The sequence below is a fragment of the Mus pahari genome, chromosome 3, assembly GCF_900095145.1.
Source record: "Mus pahari chromosome 3, PAHARI_EIJ_v1.1, whole genome shotgun sequence".
NCBI classification, from domain to species: Eukaryota; Metazoa; Chordata; class Mammalia; order Rodentia; family Muridae; genus Mus; species Mus pahari.
In genome coordinates, this window is record NC_034592.1 from 51147771 (window position 1) to 51169775 (window position 22005).

Consider the following 22005-nt stretch of genomic DNA (forward strand, 5'->3'; position numbering starts at 1 on the left):
AGCTAAAATATAGCTTCATTAAAAGCCATGGGTATGGGTTCTCAACAGCGGTCTCTACATGACGGGAACAGCCATGTCTTAACAGCTATCAGCACACCAGACCTCTGAGTTGCAAAATATATTGCAGTCACTGAGATTTTTAATTAAAGCAAAACTATATCATTTACAAAATGTTCTTAATTAGCCCTCAGATTATTCGTTGGATGAACATGAAGTTTCCACAACCATTGTGGCATTCAAAACTACAGAATTTTCTGAGGAAATAATTTCTTAAAATACCTATAGCTATCTCACACAGTATATATGTCCTAAGACTATTCTTATTTCTTGACATTTACCCTGATTCCAAAGACTCATGCCTTCTTACATGCTTTCCAGCTTTTTTTATTAATTAGACAAATTATTACTATTAAAAGACAACATAATAGTTTCAAGAAGTAACTTCACAGACTAGCTGCATATTTAATCAACTACTTCTAAATTTTTAATCATCTGAGTCCAGGTTCTTGTCTTGAAGCTTAACTTGATAACAAACCTACCAACTGGTAGGACTAATTGGCGCAGAGTCAGTCAATAATTTATAAGGGAAGGGAAAAACATATTGGATGCTATGAGGTACAAGACCACCAGCCAGTTAATCCTGAGAGGTAACAGGGAAAACAAGAGCTGATTCCACAAATCCGTGGCGCACTGGTGACATCCACTGGCTGTGCACTGGCATCACCTGGATTCTTCGGTGTTCTCCTACATGGATTCCAAGAGAAAACTGGTAGGTTTTGTGTGTTGTGTTTTTATGTCTCTCCTTCATGTTAACCATATCTGTACCACTTGTATAGCCATTGCATTTATTACACCAAATGCATCATTTCAAAGCCATAATTCAGTCATAGATGGTAACTGTTGTGTGTAAAGCAGATCTGATAAAAATTTCTTACTGTTCTGAATTTGAAATAAGAAAACTGCAGTGAGCAGAGAAAGTATTTTCAGAGTTAAACAATGAGCATCCATATTGTCCTCTTACACAGCTGAGAACTGGGTGGATCTCCTTGCAATATAATTTGGGGGGAAAAAAGACCAATGTGCCAAGAAACAGCAGATAAATTAAGATTCGCAAAGTTGAGAAATTATTCTAAAATTTAGTTTGATTCTTGAGTGAATCCAACTGATCTGGAAGGCGTTTTTGCCCCTATAAATTTGAGGGCACCCCTACAGAAGTATAGCAGAAATGCTGAGAGAACTTCTCATCTATTTAGTTCACAAAGCACACCTAAGGGAACTCTGCATTAACACTGCCACTTCTGCCATCACTGCTCCAAGACCAACATCATACCAAGATCAGAACACAAATTCCCCACTGAAAACTGCACAGAACAGAGATGCAACTTCTGCCGTGGGGCCAGATTCTTTCATAGTGACATACTTTATACTGTGCAATTTCCTAAAATTTCATCACCATATTAATCAAAACTTATTAAAGGGATTGAGGAGATGGTCTAGTAGATAAACTGCTTGCTGCAGAAACCTATGGACCAAAGCCCTGATCCTTAAGACCCACATAAAAAGCCACTGTTGTGGTCGGTGTCTATAATAGCACTTGAAGAACAAAGAGAATGGGAGAGTTGAGACCGGAATCTAGGGAATTCAGTGAACTCCAAGTTTAGTGGGAGACCTTGTCTACACATGAGACAGACTGCTAATGAGGGAGAGAGCCTAAGCCTGACCTCTCACTTCCACTGGTATGCACACACCTGCACATACATGACCGTGTGCACACAAAACCCACAGCCATACACACATGCATAATCTTCTAAAACAATTTCCAAATCTTCCAGGCAGTACATAAAGCACATATACAACAGGAATCATTTATGACAACTGTGAAAACAGAACAAGGGCTACAAATGAATTTAGCTTAGCTAGGTGAGGGGAAGCTAATAGGAAATGTTTAGGCCATAGTGCCTGCAGCATTCTCATAGCAAATACTAGTATTTGCAGTCTTGTGACATCTGAAAGTTATAAAACTTCAGGTGGGTGTTTTTGTTTGTTTGTTTTTGCTACTGTTATCTATTTTTTTCACACATGAAGATATTTCTTTTTGTGTAAGTTGTTTTAAGTACACAGCTCCCAGCTTCCAGAGAGCTGATGGGTATTGAGGAACACTTGGTGATACATTCGACAGTCTTAATAGTAGTTAACTAATGAGTGGTGGCAGCATTCTCTCTGTAAATCTAGCAACTAAGCTCCCCAGTTCTTGAGAAACTTCACAGATGATTTTGACTAATGTGCAGAGTTGTGGAACTTGCACGAAAGCACTGATGTAATGAACTTAAGTTCATAATTATAGCATAGAGGAAAGGAGAATTTTGAAAGATGCCAAGAAGATAAGACACACTAAGGGAAGGTATTAAAAGAATAGGGTTGCACTATGAGCAGAGGAGACCACATTATTTTCTCGAAAGGAACCGAATATTAGCCCCATAGATTACAACTCCAGATGAGTTATTTTCCTTTATGGTGACTGAAACATTGTAACAGTGTGATGTGCATCAACAAGACATTAATGTCCTTTCAGGAGTGTGCTCAAACAACCTTCAGACTCCCTGGATCTCATTCTTCCGTGCTCAGGATGCTACAGCTGAAGGAAGCCTGGGGAGTTTCCTGTTGAAGCACTTGGTAGTCTTTACCAGACGATGAAAAGCTACAAACCCTTGTGATGAAAATTCTCTAACTCCTCTCAGTGATAAAGACTACAGCCTAAGGAGAGAAAGTAAGTTTCGACTTCGTTTCTCTTCTTGAGGAACATGCTATACACACTCATCAGTCATGACAATTATTAGGAATTAATGAGTCTCTATGTTTCCTAAGAGCCCAGGTTGAAAAAGTAGACTTGGTAAAAGAATAGTCCAATGTGTGCTTTAGAGAAAGCAGTATGAGGTCAAATCCAGTAATGACAAATATAAAATATTATTAAATTTAGAAAAGTATCAAGAATGTTATTTGAATAATATTTTCCTGAACAATATATTTACCTAATATGAAGAAAAATGTAGATTACTAAAAGTATCATCATTCATTTTTAAACTATAGAAATGATAAAACAAAATATAAAGGCACCTTACCATCCCATGGCTTTTCTATTACAGGAGTATTAGGTTCAATTGTTTATGATACCATGTTCATGAACATTCTGACACACATCCAGGGACAAATCTTTCATCAAGGGTTGAGGAAAGTTTTTCACAGAAGTATATGCATACACAGGATTATCCATTATGATTATGGCCAGTTCCATTTGCATGGTTTAATTTTTTCACTATAATGAATGGTGCTGTTAAAACTATTCATTCTTGCTTGCTTCCTGTACGTGTCTTGTGCATCATTAAGAGGGGCCCTAACCCAACATAAGTCTAATCTTGGTTCTTTGAATTCCCATACATAACCTTTCCATTTCCCTCAGAAGGAAGCCCAAGTCACATTCCCTGGTCTATAAGAATCTGTGATCTAGCATCACCTGAAACTTCACCTTTGTCATTCTTGTGGTCCCCTCACATATCATGGCTATTGGTGCTGGCCTTAGTTTATTCCTCAAGTTTACCTTGCCATCTTTTGCCATAGACCTCCCCCTATAATCCTAGAACACCCTGCCCTCCACTGCTTAGTTCGTCGCCCATGGAGTTTAAACAGTTATCCTTCTTATGGTCCAAGTGCTCCACTGTGGTGACCCAACTCTTTTTTTCCTAAGTGTCTCCCTTCATCAGTTTGGGCTCTAATTCTAATCTTCCTGTGAGAAACAAGTTTTCTACATGTCACTAGTCCCATAAGCATATGCCCTAAGACCCTAAGATATCACCTTCCTATGTGAAGAGATCTTTGGGAAACCAGCTTTGTTCTAAGAATTTTGATGTCATCTGTTAAAAATCGCCATCAACATTTATTCTCCTGGTGTCCTTTGTTCTTCCTTCCTCCCTCATTTCACTCATCGACTCTCTCCCTGTCCCTTCCATACAACTCTCTTTCCATGCCCTGCATCTTGAGTGGGCTTTTCTCATTATCATATATCTGTCATGTATGCAGTATATCATAAAACACATTTCAAAGACCTATCTTCCATCATCTCCCCTGCCCCATTCTCTTCTCCAGTTTTGGTCACCATATCAACAACTCCTTTTCTACCTCTGGGCCATTAATTCAACTTTAAGATTGCTATAGAATGAGTTCAACCATTCATTTAATTTTGGAGATGCATAAAAATAAATAAAAAGATAAATAAAAGGATAGATCACATTTATGATGTCTAATAGGTAAAATGAAAATCAAAACTTGAAACGTCTTACTATGGTTTTACCTAACTGAGGCAAAAACTTGCTTTACCTCACAGTGAAATTCCCTAATACAGAAGGAACTGGCTTTCAAGCTCTACCTTCCATAAATCTGTTATGTGTTGTCATAGCCTGTGCACTGAAGTTACAAGGAAAAACTCTTAAGTTCTTCCTAGAGTATGTCTATGCTGCCTGGCACTCTGCTTGAGTCCTCTGCTGACATCATACAGTTTCTTTAATGAGGCTTTGTATACCCAACTCCTGCCGGCCTTTCAGTAGCACTGTTATTTAGAGCCCTTAGTCTGCTTCTTAGGACAGATGGTTATAACTCAATACTCACCTTTTCATGTCTAAAAGTAACTCTCACATAACAGGTACTCAGGGCATCCAGGAGAATGTAGCAAGCACATAAGGCAATGGCAGCATCTTCTGCTCCTAATCGCATGAGCTTCTGAGGGTGGCGAGTGCAATATGAGTATAGAACTAGACAGAGGGACGGCACTTATATACGGTTTTCTAATTTCTGTGCATTGAACAAAGCAGCTGAGAAGAGTTCTTTCAACTTCCCCACCTAGCCTGGTGTTCCCTCCACCTTCACACTGCTCACGCAGTAAGTTTCCATCCTTCTGTCCTTCCCCTGTGTCAGTCACTATGACTTGGAAATAGGACTCAACTATTGAGAATACCAAATCCAGTGTAGTAGGTGAAAGCAGTTATGGAATTCTGTAGGATCTGGTACAAATGGACACAGCCTAGCTGTTCTCCCGGCCCTACAGAAAGGTGGGACTAGTAGCAGTATTCATAGCTACTTCTAAGATACAGCCAGGGTGTAGGCATAGGCCAAATGCAGAGGCACACCGTACAAAGTGTAATGTATCACCCCTGACATGAAGGGAAAAAGAGAAGCAAGCATCGGGAGTGGCACTGTACAGCTAATAGTGCAGTGCAAATTCAATGTGTTAAGAGTCCAAATGATTTGCTAAGCATTTTACATGAGTGATTTTAACTAACAGTTAAGGCAACTTTGACGATGGTGATAAGGATGACAGAGCTGGTAGTGGAGATGGTATCCTCTACAGAGCTGGCAAACATTACTTGTCTAAGGCTTCATAGCTCCTATAAATGGTTTGGAATTCAAACCTACAAAATGTGAAACCTGTACTATCATCTTAACCCTGGTGCCCACTGCTTTGAACATTGAGTGAAGCTGAATTAGAAAGTTGAGAATTCTGTAAACTTAGTTCTTTGGAAAAAAAAAAAAGAAACTGATCACGTGGTGTTACAGCTACACATATATGCATTTATGCTGGTGAGAAATACACTTATGGGATTTCTGCAATATATTTTAAGGTGATTATCGTGACATGCTCAGCCAAACTTGTAGCCCAAGGAACATTCAGTTGGAGACATTACTAAACAATACCCCAGTTCTGTGCATTCCTAAATGTCACAGATGGTGAAAGTGTGAGCCAAGACTGGCAAAGATGATGCATCCCAAGGAGTAGGCATGGAGCTGACGATGAATGTTCAGCAAATGCTATAGGGACCTTTCTCTTAAAGAAAACTATTCGATGCCGCTGGTAGTATAAGAAGTGTGAATCATCCAGGGAACACAAGATAGAAACCTAGAGGACTTACATAAGAAATAAACACTATTCCAGAAGTAGTCAAAGCAAGGCACTATGCATTGGGGTTTGCAGTAGGGTCATCTAGATGCAGAAGTAGAAAGAACGATATCTGCATAATCAGCTCAATATCTATTTAATTTACACATTTCATGGCATTCTATGTGAAAATATATCACTATTATTTCATGGCATTCTTGAAAATTTTTCAAGAGCTTCTCCTGGATGCTGGATGAATCCATAACACCTTGAAGCTTACAAATGACTAGCAATAGGAAGGACAGCTTTTGAAATTGTGAGGCCAGCTCTGCGAATTGTTCTGTAGCTATACAAGTAACATCCTTCCACCACAAGAACGCTATAATCTGAAGACCAAACATACAAATAAAATGTCTGCAGTTATTATTGTTGGTGTTCAAAAGTCAGAGGTCATAGAGTACTCTGATTAACAAATGGTACGCCTCATGAAAGAGAGCTAAACCAAAACACTCATCTAGTCTAGTCACACTAGCTGAGGCCTATACTCTAACACAAACAAGCAATTAATTTTAAACAAAACACTCCTAATAATTTTCAACTTGTTGTCTTGGATATTTAAATATCATAATAATGTCCTTATCCTTCAGTGTCAGGGGATACAAAAGAACAGAGAACAGATGGTCCACGCCATCTCTTCCTTTCTGAGAGAGTGGAGCACACTTCAACAAGTGAACAGAGAAGAATGAAGAAATGATTTGTCTTCATCCTTATCCAAAACTGTACAAATTAAAGGAAAAGATCTAAGTCAAAGTGGGAGATAATTCAATAGTAATTCATATCTTCTAGGGAATATATTGAAATTACCTGACAAATGGATATGTCTGTGATCATCAGATTTAACATCACATTAAATTCTCACCCCATACACACACACACACACACACACACACACACACACACACTTTCAGAAGGAATAAAAACTAATGATTTCTCTTCACCAATCTTCCCTCCACCAATCTTTTCACTGACTTATAATATCTATAGATTATGAGTACAGTCAAAAATATAAATAGCAAAGACAAATGTAAATTGTAAATTGATTACAGTTTAGCATTGTGATCAGCATATTATATATTATCTATTTGTGTACAAAATGGACAAACATATTCTAACTCAAAACACAAAGGGTTTTCATAAATTGGAAATAAATCAGATCTATTCAGACCTGTTTTGGAAGGTAAAGAGGGACTGATATACTTAAAGAGCCTATATCTTTAAGTCTTTATCGAGACTTGACAGTATTCTTTAACAGAAGAATGGACTATGTTTTAGGTACTTCAGGAGTTAAGCTTGTAATGTTAAAGTAAGTTGGACATTTTAAAATCCAACCAATAATTATTTCTCAGGGATGACTGATTTTATTAGCATCTTGGGAATATATTCCATGCTCCATTACCAAAATATATCACTGTTATCTAAGATTAAATTACGTACTTCTGAAATATTTTTAAAGAAATCTTTAACTTTCCCATGATGTTACAAAGGTCAGTTAGGAAAAAAAAGAGATATTAATGTTTACTGGTGTTTTGTTTCTCGTCATTTCTTTAAGAACAACTCTTATCATTCCCACAAAAGGGGGGAAGTTATAGAAACAGAAAAAAAATGAAAGAAAAGGAGGGGGAGAGTAGGAGAGGCTGAAGGAAGAAGGGCAAGGAAGAGGAGGAGGAGGAGGGAAAGGAGGAGGAGGACGAGGAGGAGGAGGAGGAGGAGGAGGAGGAAAGGGAGGAGGAATAGAAAGCTTCTTTCCAGAAGGTTCCCAAGATGATGAGGAAGGCTAGGGTCTTGGTTCCTTAAGTTTGCAAACTGATAAGCTACCACAGTGAGAAGCTAATAGAAGACATAAAGAGAAAAAAACAGAGTTAGCTGTGTGGGTCCTTACAGACTTGAAATCCTTGATTTTTACCTGCTCTGACTGGGATACTTGTAAAAGGATGTAGAGTATTTTGCAAACTAGAACAAGAAATAAATGTGAACTACTGAGGTGACCAGCTACAGAACCACATGATATATGTCATAATTATTAATGTTTTTAAGTAGCATAGCTGAAATCCAGTGTTTGAAGGATCTTTCTGAACCAGTTTTTTGTCTTTAGCTTTGGGCTGTACTGAGGAGCAAACCCAGGATTTCAAGCAGACAGGACAACTTTTTCTTTGAGTCGGGGTCTCACTACATGGCACAGTCTAGACTTGATCTCATCAGCACTGAAGATCTAAGTATGTGTCCCCAACCCTGCAGATCCACCCCCCCCCCCGCAGCATCCTTCCATGTCTCATGGTGAGACTGAAGTAAATGCTTAAAGTTTCACATTCAACAAAACCCCATAGTCATGTAAAATCACACAAGAACACAAGTCTATTTTTTAATAAGGTTTAATTTTAACTAATAAATTTAAAGTCATGAGTATAATAAGAATCCAAGTCTTCACTAATTTGCAATGCGTGACCTATTTTTTTTGTAACCCACAGGTGAAATCTTCTTTTCACCATGATTTGTTTTCAGCCTTGTGATCTCTCTCCCCCTCTCTCTCTCTCTCTAATCATTCTTCTTTGCATCCTTCTTCTTCCGTAGTTTAACGAGTGACACACAGTTTGCCTAAACAGCCATCCTTGTACAGTAATGCTTCAGCTTGCAAGGGAGGACCCCCCTGTTGAGCTGGTAGAACTCCACCAGCTGGATGAGATCTGTGAACTTCGTATGGCCATCATCCAGAGTGTGGAACAGCTCACCATCATCTTCCACCTTCAAGAGAAGAAGCAACAAACTAATAACAGAGAACCCCAATGAACAAATAAGCAAAAATGTTAAAATAAACCAGAGAAGGGGATCAATGACCCGGAAGAGCAAATATAGATAGTCTTCTGTATACTGTGTTCATAAGCCTACATCAACAAGTATATAAAACTAAGGACAAGGAGAACAGCATCGTGTCTGCTTTCCCTGGCATCACTTGCATTCAAACACAGCATCTCCTCTTTGAGTAAGCAGTCTAGGTCTTTCTTCTTCTTCTTCTTCTTTTTAAATGATTTATTTATTTGTTTATTCATTTTATTTTATTTTATTAGATATTTTCTTCATTTACATTTCAAATGCTATCCCCTTTCCTAGTTTCCTCTCTGAAAGTCCCCTATACACTCCCCCTGCCCTGCTCCCCTACCCACCCACTCCTGCTTCCTGGACCTGGCATTCCCCTGAACTGGGGCATATAATCTTCGCAAGACCAAGGGCCTCTCCTCCCATTGATGGCCTCTGCTACATATGCAACTAGAAACAAAAGCTCTGAGGGGCTGAGGGGTACTGGTTAGTTCATATTGTTGTTCCTCCTATAGGGTTGCAGACCCCTTTAGCTCCTTGAGTACTTTCTCTAGCTCCTCCATTGGGGGCCCTGTGTTCCCTCCAATAGCTGACTGAGCATCCACTTCTGTATTTGCCAGGCACTGGCATAGCCTCACAAGAGGCCGCTATATCAGGGTTCTATCAACAAAATCTTGCTGGCATATGCAACAGTATCTGGGTTTGGTGGTTGTTTATGGGATGGATCACAGAGTGAGGCAGTCTCTGGATGATCCTTCCTTCTGTCTCAGCTCTGAACTATTTATTTATTTTATGAGTACACTGTTGCTTTCTTCAAACATACCCAAAGAGGACATCAAATCCTGTTACAGATGGCTGTGGGCCACCATGTGGTTACTGGGAATTGAACTCAGAACTCTAGAGGAGCAGTCAGTGCTCTTAACCGATGAGCCATCTCTCCAGCCCCAAGCAGTCTGTTTCCTTCTCAATTCTCCCACTGTTCTGGATAGTTAGGATAGCACAACTATTGCCTGTTCTTGGAGAGGATTCTATACTCTTTACTAAACAGAAACCTAACGTGATTTCACTAAATGTTCTTTTCTCCTTTTAAATTATTTTTAAATTGTATTTATCTTTTTTTTTGTCATTTTTTTTGGCATGAATCACTTCATATTTGCTGGGGTTGCTGATCATATAATTAAAAAAAAAAATCAAAGAATCGGGGGAGACACTTCAGACAACTATTAGAAAAATCCAGAAAGAGGCATCAAGAGGAATTGCCAGCATTCTAGCAGTCTTACAAAACAAATCTCTGCTACTCCATGAACTACTAGTATGCACTCTACACACACACACACACACACACACACACACACAGCACGCACACACACACACACACACACACACAGCACGCACACACACACACACAGCACGCACACACACACACACACACACACACACACAGCACGCACACACACACGGAGGCATGCAGCAGCAATGCCAGAGAAATATGAAAGAGGGCTATGCCAAAGATGCTTCTTCTTGTTCTAAGAATAATTTAAATACACACCAGCTGTACAGCGCTAAAATGAAGTTAGCAGGAAACATCAACAAAGGCATGTATTTTTGAGAGGAGGAAGGAGGCAAAGGTGGTTTTCAAGCACTGCTTTTTAAAAATCTGTTAGTGACATTCATGGAAGGACTTCTTAGTGGCCTTTTAACAATAGGTGGCATGAGGTCTATACAATATCGCTAAATCATATTTTGTGGAAAAGGGGAAAATTTAATTTTTTACAATTCCTGTATTTCTTATATTAATTCAGGCTCATAAAACCATTTCTGCCAAACTTAACTTCAGTCAAAGCACAAGCTCCCAAATTATTATTTAATAAAAGGAACAAAAGAAAACCCAAGTTTCCCAAAGCATATGCATTAAGAGCATCTCCAATACAAGAACCTGAAGTCACAATTACTTACGGGTATAATCTGATAGTGTTTTATCTTTTGTCCATGACTCATTGACAGCACAAAAGTTCTGGGGTTACTCTGACTGTCCCGGACCAAGAAAACTCTAAAGAGAGAGAGAAAAGGAATTCCATTATGTTTCTCTGCACACTCAGATTTCATAGGAATATTTTTGTGTAGAAATGCAGGGAAGCATACATCTAACTGGTATAGCCAGGGCCTCCTTTACCAGGTGGTCAATGGATAAAACAATCCAACTTGGCAAACAACAGGTAATAAACTTATGCTGTAAACTATCATTATACTAATAGATATAGCAGGGTAAATACGCAAACCTTTGGTCAGGTTGTGTGCTCACAATTGCCAATATAATGTTAAAGTGGCATCAATAATTACTGTTATGTCCTTTTCTTACTGAGGAACTAGGCACTACCTCATAACCATCCATCACAAAGAATGGACATTGCTATTTTAACTGACAGGGCATGACAGGCCTCTGAAAGGAGGAAATTATTTGGAATTAAATAGGTTTTACCCTTCTTCTGCAGTGGATCCTCTTGTTTTTAACCACTATACACTCATTAGTAAGAAATGAATATATTCTAACAAATTAATCTTGAAATTGTTTGTGAAATGTTTAGGTAGCAATGTTTTAAGTAAAAGAAATACCCAAACAACATGCACTTTAACCTTGAAGAGTCCAGCAGAAAACCTTTATAATGTCAGGCTAGACAAGCAAGATGTGGCCTAATGGCCTAAGGAAAAAAAAGACTACCAGGCAGGGATTCGTATTTACTGGCAGCGCTGCGCTAAACCCGTTTTGTATTAATTATTGGCAAGCACACTGTGTAAATGTCCTTATGCTGACTCCAATACTAATCTCACTGTGCCTGGGCAAAGAGGCAGCCAATGTCTGAGCAAAGCATTCATTTCATGCGTTCTGTGTGAGGCTCAGAGATTACATCACTGGAGGACGGGACAAAAGGGCATTTCAGTGGTAAAGAAAGCTATTAATTCTCTTCCCTTCCCAAGATCAGCACTACCACCTAGTGGGCTACTTGGCATCGTCACATCTATCCAAAGAAATAAAAAAGAAAAAAACATTTAAAAAAAAACATACTCATATGTTACTCTTTATTCAATTATTTTCTTTATTTCTACAAATACTGGACTCTGAAATTAAGGAAATTGTAATCTTCTCTTATGTAAATACTTTTTTTCTCTTGGTCTGTTCTCTGTAAGACTACAGTTCATTAAATTTATAACCACAAAAGGTGCGCTTCACGTACAGAGTCATAGTCACAGCTCTTCTTAGAGTCTAGTGAATTGTGCAAATGTGCATCTTTATCTGAACATCAGCATCAAACAGCTCAGTGTTGTCAACACCTTAAGGCAACCTTTGCAGATACAAGATCCCATCACCATTGTTGAAATGGATCCCGCTTTCTCCCCTCTTCAAACATCAACACAACCCCCTCATTTGCTCTGCAGTTAAGGAAGAAATCTGGCTAGAATTATACAAAGTGGAAGAAATAAACTAAACAAAACGGAAAAGTCTTCTGATTTCAATGCTCCGTAAGTCATTTTATCTTCCTCTCTTATACTCTATAATACCTAATAAAAACAATAAGAGATATCCCCAAAAAGTAATTTTATAGCTTTTACTATTTTAACAAAATGGCAATAAAGATATTAAGAGAAAAATAAACCAGGCAAGAATTCAAAATATATAAGAAAAAGCTTTTCAACTAATGTATTTGCATCATATCCAATAAAACCAATTCAGGACAACATCATGCTATGAAATATATTTGGGATCACATCTATTATATGTGCAAACCAAAATTTTGACATCTCAGTCAGACTTGGCTGCCCTCGCTCATACATTAGAGTCTGAGATGATAGAATCCACACAAATAAAGTGAAAATTAATGCTAATTGGTCAAGGATAAAGTATCCTGTTATTTGGACATTTGTGCTCAAATATTAAACACCAATAGAATGCAGGGACAACCACGCTTATGTAACAAAAGTTCTTCTGCTTTGTGATAAGTCACAGTCATAATTTCTTAGCATGTGTTAAGTAATTATCATGCATAGGTGGAAAAAAATATCCAAACATGATCACTCAGGCTGCAAATATCAGACTTACCCATCCACAGGCCCCTGCCGAATAATCAGCTGCTGGGCCTCATCTCTGGAAATTCTGTGGTGAAACCATGGCTGGGACCGATGGATAGCTGGAGGAAGAAGACAAAGGTTTGTCTGACGTGATCCTGATTCCACTGCGTGCAATCCCCGTCCATCCCCACGTGACCGTATCTAAAGGAACATCGATCTGACTGAGAGTAGACATACCCATGTTCACAGCAGAGCTCTGGGAGGGGGCCCTGGGACTCCCATGATTCCCCAGGCGTAAACATCCTTTTTTCTGAGCAAGAAAAGGAACAAAAGTAAAACTCAACTTCTCAGATAAAATGACTCAAACCATGAACAATTTGAGAAAAATGAAGTTGCTGGTACCCTCCAAGCAAGACCTTCCTCAACAGCAACCGAAAGAGCTTCAGTGGGGTTGTCTATGACTCTGCTCTTCTGACCTGAGAAGTCCATTGCTACTAGGGAATTCTCTGATATGCTTCTCTGAAAAATACAAACAACCGAACATAAACTTTTGAACTATCAATATACACTTCATCACTAAATTTCAGTGTTGAACTTGGCCATATGTGTTCATTCTGGACTGGGATGCTCTCAGGGACCCTGTAAGTGTCACAGTTGGCAGGGAAAAGACCCACACTAGGTGAAGAATGAAACTCTAGTTAGCACGGCTATAGCAGGAACTGGGGCAGACTGCCAGAATCTGACCTAATGGTTTATTTCTCTTACACATTTAAGCACAGTTAGACTTTGGAAAGAGGTTTCCACGTGACACTCATCACAATAAAGCTGTAGGCTTAGCTCCCTGCAATCTCCCGTGCAAAGTAGCAAAGCCTCTGAGACCTGTACAATAAGAATCAGTTCTGTTGACTGACAGTGTTTTGGGTAAGGACCTAAAGAGGAAGCATAAGGATAGGATCTATTGATGGAGGATGCAAAACACATGGGATGCTTTCTCGGGTTCTAGTTGCCTAGGAACTAAGCTCAAGATATTGGAGGATTCAGGAAAGCTAACTCCATCGAATAGCAAAACGATGACAGGTTGCTAGAGAACATCCAGTCCAGCCTTCTGGGTGTTGAGGCATCTGTCACTGTCTTCCTTTGGAGAAAATTGACCCATGTGTTTAACAGGTCTGGTTTCTCCAATACTTTCTCCACGCTGTGCCTCTTACAGGATTGCAGATGTGGCCAATCAGAAATTTCAAAGTTAAAATATACATAAGAGGTAAAACAATGATCTTACATACTTCCACTAGTCTTGTGGTTATCTGTCAAGACAACCAAAGGGGATGCTGAGTGTATGGACTTAGGAAAACATTGGAAAAGGGCTCTAGTTCTTGGTATTTCCTGGGAAGACAGCAAAAATGTCTATTGATCCATTACTTCATCTTTCTAAGCTTTAAAATTTGCCAATTAAATGTCAAGTGCAGCTACTTATGAAATACTCTTTTATTTTATGTGTTTTGTCTGCAGGTATGTCTGTGCAGTACATGTATGAAGTACCTGGAAAGGACAAAAGAGGAGATTGGATTCCCCAGAACTGGTGTTACAGAGGATTTGTGAGTCATGATTGTGGGTGCTAAGAGTCAAACCCAGATCCTATGGAAAAGCAGCCAGTGTGCTTATCAGCTGAGCCAACCCGAAGTGTACCCGTTAGTTCACCCATGTTTATGTGCAAATTTGTTCATTACACTGAGTCATTGGCCTGACTTGAGGCCTCTGGCTTCTTCTACACCACCAAAGTTGTCTCCTCACCAGGATTCCTCTCAGTTATTCTGTTGTTACCCTGTGTCATGGAGGTCTTACAACTTTGGATGTGAAAAAAAGATTGGCCCCTTTCAAGTGCTCCAGCAGTTCAAAGATGATGTAGACTTAGGGATAGGCCAACTCAAAGCCCTGGATCTGGGCCTGTGTGGAAGCTGAATTGGTCAGCTTGCCAGCTCTCCTGCACCCACACCACCAGGGGGAGCTCTCCAGTACTGCCCTGGCTAGTCCGCCGAATGCTGAGAAGCAAGGCCAGGTCTCCTGGTCTCATGCCTTCAGGACTAGCTCACTTACATCCACACCATCAGAGCCAACTCTACTGTGCTGCCCACAAAAGGATATAGTGTAGAACGCTTTGTGTCACACTACAGCTTCCATGAGGAAATGATTTCTGTGCTTTGTTCTGCTTTGGTTTTCTACATTTATTTTCTTTTCTCTTAGTGCAGAGGTTGCAAGGGCAGAAGACAGATAGGAAGGCATGGGGAGATAAGTAGAACTAGGGTGCACGATGGGAAACTCACAAAGAATCAATAAAAAGTTAAAAAAATTAAAACTCATTACAATGGGAGGTATAATTAGGTCAGTATATATTTAGAATTTGTATTCATGTCTTGTTTTTATTCTTAATTTTAAATACATATATTCTTTCTTTAAACATGAATTTTAGCTATTCAAATATAATAGTGTGGAGATTATTAGAAACATCCTTAAAATAAATTCAATTTTGATGTTTCTGAGAATTCCAGTGAATAGTGATTTATTGTCCCTGAAACTCAAAGAGTACCATGTGAAGAATTTGAAAGTACTGAGAAAGTTGCTCTTTTCACTGTGTGTTATAATTCTAAATTGTATCATTGTTGCTGAATAAAAAATGCCCATGTTTTATAATGGAAAAAAAAACTTGAACATCTTTGTTTTTGAAAATCTATTTCTAACATTTAATATATCAATTCTGGTTTTATTCAGAAAGTAAAATTCAGTAGAATGATAGTTCAGATCTGCCCATAATAGTAAAGTGTCTGATCCCAAGGCATCACCACTTTTTTTTTCTATGGGGAGACATGTGGGGAAGTGGGAAGCACAGATAGAAGCCTGACCCCCAGCTGGTACCACAGAACAAGGACAGCCTGAAGAGAAAGGATCATAGTTTCTCTGCTAATATATTTTTTTAACATATCCTCTAAAAATAAATCAGCTAACGCCTGGATCGTAGTTTCATTTATGGAGGTGGGAGGTTTTTATTTCACAATAAATCTCTTAAAAAAGTGTGTCACCCTTCCTAGTCAAGAATCCTGAAAAGAAAAAAATAGTTGTCAAACTCTCTAGTCAAGAGTCTTGCTGTCTTCCTAAGTCAGGGAAATGATATAAAAATGTTCGCAAAGGAAACAGCACACAATGGAAACATTTAAGTTATTCTCCACTAATTACTAGAGAAATGGAAGCCAAAGAGGAATGATGGTGGTAAAGCCAAGCCAGGCTGTATGTGGGGCCCGTCGGAGAGCACCATGTCATGCCTCTCTGAGGATTCAGCCAACCGACTGTGGTCACATGTGAACTTCAAACAAAACGTTATCCACAAGAGAAACATTCAGGGTTTCTTTATCACTGCATCACACACCCCTGTTTATTAGCATCTGATATTTTCTCTGCAAAACACGAGAGAGGGGCGGAAGTCTTATTATGACTCACCTCCATCCCTGAGACCCGCATGCAATCTCCTGTTTGTTGCAGGAGTTTTTATTACTGACAGCTGCTCTTTCCTGGCAGATGCTGTCCCTGTAATCTCTATTTGCTGTCACACTTTAGTTTGCCCTTCTCACCCCGTGATCTTCTGTGCCGGGCTGGGGACCAGTCAGATATGCCTTTGCTTTGCTGACCTTAATGAAAATCATCTACCTGCCCCAACCACAGAGTAACTGGTCTCGATCCTAATGATAGCTTGATCCTTATAATATCTTTACCTCCACATGCCAAGATGGGCTCTGCACTCTCAAGTTCCTGATAACATAAAAATGATGTTAGGAGAGAGACACAAACACAATCTTTTTATTTTTTTTTCTTCCCCGAAATATGCCAGGCAAGATCCCATGTTCATAATTATCTGGCAAATGCAAGGAGATTACAAGACAAACGGAGAACATTTTTATTTATTTGCTATGGAAACTACACCATGGGAAAACAGTAATACAGCAAATGTTTTCTACTGAATGGCAGGTGGTAGATGAAAAATTAATAGTTTACCTTTAGTGGACAAAGAAAGGGAAGCGGAGCAAAGTTTGACAGCCTGGAAAGGTCATTTTCAGCTCAATTTCCTTGACATAGGAAAGCAATGCTGATAACATTCAGAACTGGTTGGATTTCTCGAATATTTGCTTCAAATTCTCACCCATCCTTCTAGGGATGAATGAGCCTTTCCCCCAAGAAACATAGTCCATGATCGTAACAACCTTGCCTTCTTCCCAAAGAAGAAGGGCTCTGGGACAAGCTTGGGTTTTTACAATTCACACTTTGAAATCAGATCCACCCACTCCTAGTGCAGTTTGCATAACATATCTGTCACTCTGGCAGTTTAACTCCAAGGCACATAGCAGTCACTGTCCACCATTCCCATTTGAAGGAGCTGGATATATACGTAGCCCCCTCATTACAAAGAAGCCACGGAATTTATCCTGTATTGTCATTTTGGCTCATTCCTACAGAGCCACAGGATAGTCGAGATATGATCGTCCTCAAAGACTGTACAGTAATCCCTTTATCACGCACAGTAGGAAAACAGTGGCTAGCTAAAGTCATGCAGACAGCTTATGGTAACAGGGGTAACTGACTTGCTGTGTCTTCTCCAGGGTTCTTTTATTCACCACAAAGTAGGAGGTTCGGGGACGAACTTTAGTTTAGAATGTGTAGGTCAGGGTCAGAAGTGGAGAATAGATGGTACACGGGTGAATTAACCCTGTCTCCTCACGTCAGCTAGGGCCCTATCAATAGCCCTTCTTCACATGAATCCTAACTTGGCCCTGTAAAGAACCTGGTATATTTGGCCTCCTGAAATGGCTGCTTCTGATTCTTATCTCAGGGCCAATGAAAGGGGATATCTATATGCAATTTTATAGCTAAGATGTTTATAGGTGTATGAAGGTTTCCACCATTTCTCTTCTCAAAATGTATATGTGAAAAATGTATAGAGTATGCCTTTAGATATATGACTGAGTATTCTGTCCTTTATATGTGACTTCCTCTCAGTAGCTCCTGATTAAAAAGCAGCTAAGGTAGGGGACAGATAGAATGGGCCTGGCCTCTATTAAGCCTCTGATGTTTCCATAATCATGTAGGAAAGTAGGATGGACCGCAGACACCAAAATAAGCAAGATGCTCCCACATCTTCTAAGTCTCCATCACAGAAATTATGAACCACAAAGATAAAAGTGATACACACTGCCCTTTCTGATCACAACCCCTGCCCCATGGACAGGCCTTTCTAGCGCAGACATCCAAACCTCTCTTTCTCTTAGTCTCCATACCTGACTACAGAGTCTGTCTTCCTATACATAGCGATCAATTAACACTGTGACTAAAATCTCACACACACCTTGACTGCCAGCATTTCCCACATTACACAATTTCAATAGACAAAGGTAACAGTGACCCCTATACTTGAACGTTAATGACAGCGATGAAAATGGAAAGGAGTTTGATTATAACATTTTCCTATGATTAAAAGGACATTAGACAATAATTGCCTCCAAATGCTTAGTTGCTGTTAACACATTCATCCTAATAACTTCAGACTCTGAAATAAATTTGCAGGGATTTAGGGAAGGATTAAGATAATAAAATTCAATATATATATATATATATATATATATATATATATATATATATTAATTGGAAGATAAAACCAAGCTGACAAACTGTAAAAACATCCTCCTTAAAGAAATTGCTATTACAAAAGTCATTACGTTCTTTAGTTTCTTATTTTAAGGCTTGTAAGAATATGATACAAAGATGAAAAGTTATCTTTCTACGACTTAAAGGAAACTAACTACAAAATTGGAGAGTGTTTCCTCTACGGTCCTATCAGGCTCCATAGTCAGCATCATTTCATGCTTCATTCCTAGAGCAGGGACACTTCATCTGCTACCTGACATGTGGGACACATGTATCTTCCTTGGTCACAGCCATGAAGAATGTATTTTAACCTCAATGGAAACACATATTTCACACTAAGTCATTTGTACCACAGGCACATATATCTGCATTTTGAACGCACTCAATAAAAGGGAGTGCAGCAAAAGGGGCAGAATGCAAACTTTAGGTGAGAAATGGATTTTTGTGTACAGGAAATTGACATTTTAGAGAGAGCACAATGTGTGTGTGTGTGTGTGTGTATCTGTATATGTCTGAGTGTGTGTGTGTGTGTGTGTGTGTGTGTGTGTATCTGCAAATGAATATTCAAGATAGAGTTGGAGAAGCAGTTCTTTACTAGTGCCATGCATGGCCTAGATTTTAGCTTCCAGTTTTGTGATTTTCTGGAAAAGTGGCTATTTTTAAGGGCCTAGAACTTTTAAAAGTATCATTATAAAAAGTCAGAAGGCAGAAAAGCCTAGATATTTATAATGCACTTTCAGAACTCTAATCCTATGTTATGTGGCAATAACAATACTAAATTAATATTGAAAGGGTCTATAACTCTACAATCCAAACCAATGATTATTAAGCCATAATCCATAATGCCAAGAAAAATATTCTGCAAACTATCTTATTATGACCTAATCATCAAATGTCATAATGGCGCAGAGTGGCTTACAGAAATCTTTCAATTCGCTTTCTTTAACACATAAAATTAATGGCTTTCGTTGAATGTTTTATATTTTTCTGTGTTTTATTTTTTAATTACAGGGCCTGAACATATAACAAACACAAAACCAAAACTTCTATGTAACATAATTTGAGAATGTTACAGAAGAATTACTGAATTTGACCACAAGGCAAAGTATAAAGACATTATATGTTTAGTGTACTATAGCAGTAAATAATGTAATTATAAAGCCCAAATTCGAAACCTTGATCCTTACCATGGGTGATAGGCTCTGAGAATTGCAGGCGCTTCTACCTTGGTATGGATGCATATAATTCTGATACAGCTGCACGCCATACTACAGAACAGACAGAAAAAAAAAAAAAAAAAAAAAAAAGTTCTCAAGATATCAAATCACTGAATGTCAACACCTTTAACAGTTACATATTATCAATACAAAAAAGAACTAAAACATTTTCCTTTCCATTTTTATTCATTTATCCCTCATACATATATCCCAACCACAGCTTTCCCTGCCCCCACTCTTCCAAGTTCCCCACCATTTTCCCTCTCCCCACCCCCCAGATCTATACCCTCATTTCCCCCCAAGAAAAGAGCAGGCCTCCCAGGAGCGTTTACCAAACACAGCACAAGATAGAACAAGACCAATCACAAACCCTTGTATTAATGCTCAACAAGGAAGCCCAGTAGGAGAAAAGGGTCCTGAGAGAAGTGAAAAGAGTCAGAGACAACCCCTACACACACACACACACACACACACACACACACACACACTCCTGCTGTCTTAAGTCCCCCCAAACACCAAGGCAACAACCATAACACAAATGCAGAGGACCTAATGCAGACCCATGCAGGCTCCACAGTTGCTGCTTCAGTCTCTGTGAGCTCCCATGAGCCCTGCTTAGCTGATTCCCTGGGACAAGCTCTCCCAGTATCCATGACACCTCTGGCTCCCGCAAACCCACCTTCCTGCTTCCTCATGTTCCATCTCTCCTTTGTTGGTGGAAGTACAAGCTTGTACAGCCAATATGGAAATCAAGATAGCAGTTATTCAGAAAATTGGAAATCTATCCCCCTCAAATCCCAGCTATCCCTCTTGTGTATATACTCATAGGACACTCCATTCTACCACAAGGACACTTGGTCAAAGGTTTTCATAGCAGCTTTACTCACAATAGCAAGAAACTGGAAACAACATGTCTATCCTTTAACCAAAGAATGGAGAAAGAAAGTGTGGTACATTTATACAATGGTGTATATAACTCAGCAGGTTAAAAAAAGAGATATCATGAAATTTGTAGCCAAATAGATGGAACTGGAAAAAGAATTATCTGAGTGAGGTGACCTAGACCCAGAAAGACAAACATGGTATGCACTCACTTGTAAGTAGATATTAGCTGTAAAGTAAGGAATAATCATGCTACAAGCCACAGACCCACAGAGGCTAAATAACAGGGAGGGCTCTTGGGGGGTATAGGGATAATATTTCCTTGAAACAAGTAAGCAACCAAATTTTTTAAATATTAACTTCAGAGCCATAAAAGGATACATTTTAAAAGGCAGTATTTTCACTTAGACCTGAAGCTTTTAGTACACCTTACAGAGCAAAGCTCTAAAATTCACATTACTCCTCGGTGCCAAACTGTAGTATAAGCGTTTTTGATTGATACACTGCCTGGGGCTGAAGCTGTCTTAGGAAAGATGTTATCCTTTTGAGAACAATGATGCTTTTAAAATCTTACACATCCCAAATATCACTGAGAAATTCAGTCCCTCTCATGTCTGATGGATGAATTGCATTGTTGATTATTTAAATTATAAATTTGGTCTTATGTGGAAGAACCCTTAGTAATACATTATCCTTCTGTACTGGTTAATTTTGTGTCAACTTGACACAGCTGGAGTTATCACAGAGAAAGGAGCTTCAGTTGGGGAAATGCCTCCATGAGATCCAGCTGTAAGGTATTTTCTCAACTAGTGATCAAGTGGGGAGGGCCCCTTGTGGGTAGTACTATCTCTGGGCTGGTAGTCTTGGGTTCTATAAGAGAGCAAGCTAAGCAATCCAGGGGAGCCAAGCCAGTAAAGAACATCCCTCCATGGCCTCTGCATCAGCTCCTGCTTTTTGACCTGCTTGAGTTCCAGTCCTGCATCCTTGGGTGATCAACAGCAGTATGGAAATGTAAGCCGAATAAACCCTTTCCTCCCCAGCTTGCTTCTTGGTCATGATGTTTGTACAGGAATAGAAACCCTGACTAAGACACCTTCCATACATATTTATCTGTATGTATATGCAGGCCTATATCTGCCCCGCTCCCCAGTGTGTGTGTGTGTGTGTAGTCCAGAGATCAATCTTAGAGGTCATTCCTCAACTACTGTCTTCTTTTCTTCTTCTTTTGCTTCCTTTTAGAAAACGGTCACATTCTGAGAACTCATGAAGTAGGGGAACCCGGCTTAGCAACAAGGCTTGAGCCTGCCGCTGCCTTCCCGGCGCTACTATTGCAAGCACATGGCCTCGAGCCAACCTTGTTTA

The 22005-nt window shown here is 39.3% G+C and overlaps 1 protein-coding gene across 2 annotated transcripts in view; it reads right to left on the reverse strand.

The window, feature by feature from the left end:
* Nucleotides 1-8338: 8338 nt before the first annotated feature.
* The window catches only part of Grb14 (growth factor receptor bound protein 14), a 112681-nt gene continuing 99014 nt past the window's right edge, over nucleotides 8339-22005 (reverse strand). For both annotated transcript variants that reach the window (XM_021193166.2, XM_021193167.2), the window contains 6 exons: nucleotides 19732-19812; nucleotides 13262-13378; nucleotides 13097-13169; nucleotides 12891-12978; nucleotides 10751-10844; nucleotides 8339-8722 (listed from right to left, as the gene is read on the reverse strand). In XM_021193166.2, the coding sequence (XP_021048825.1) occupies nucleotides 8576-8722; nucleotides 10751-10844; nucleotides 12891-12978; nucleotides 13097-13169; nucleotides 13262-13378; nucleotides 19732-19812 (600 nt within the window). In that variant the 3' untranslated portion in view covers nucleotides 8339-8575. The remainder of the gene's footprint in view (nucleotides 8723-10750; nucleotides 10845-12890; nucleotides 12979-13096; nucleotides 13170-13261; nucleotides 13379-19731; nucleotides 19813-22005) is intronic.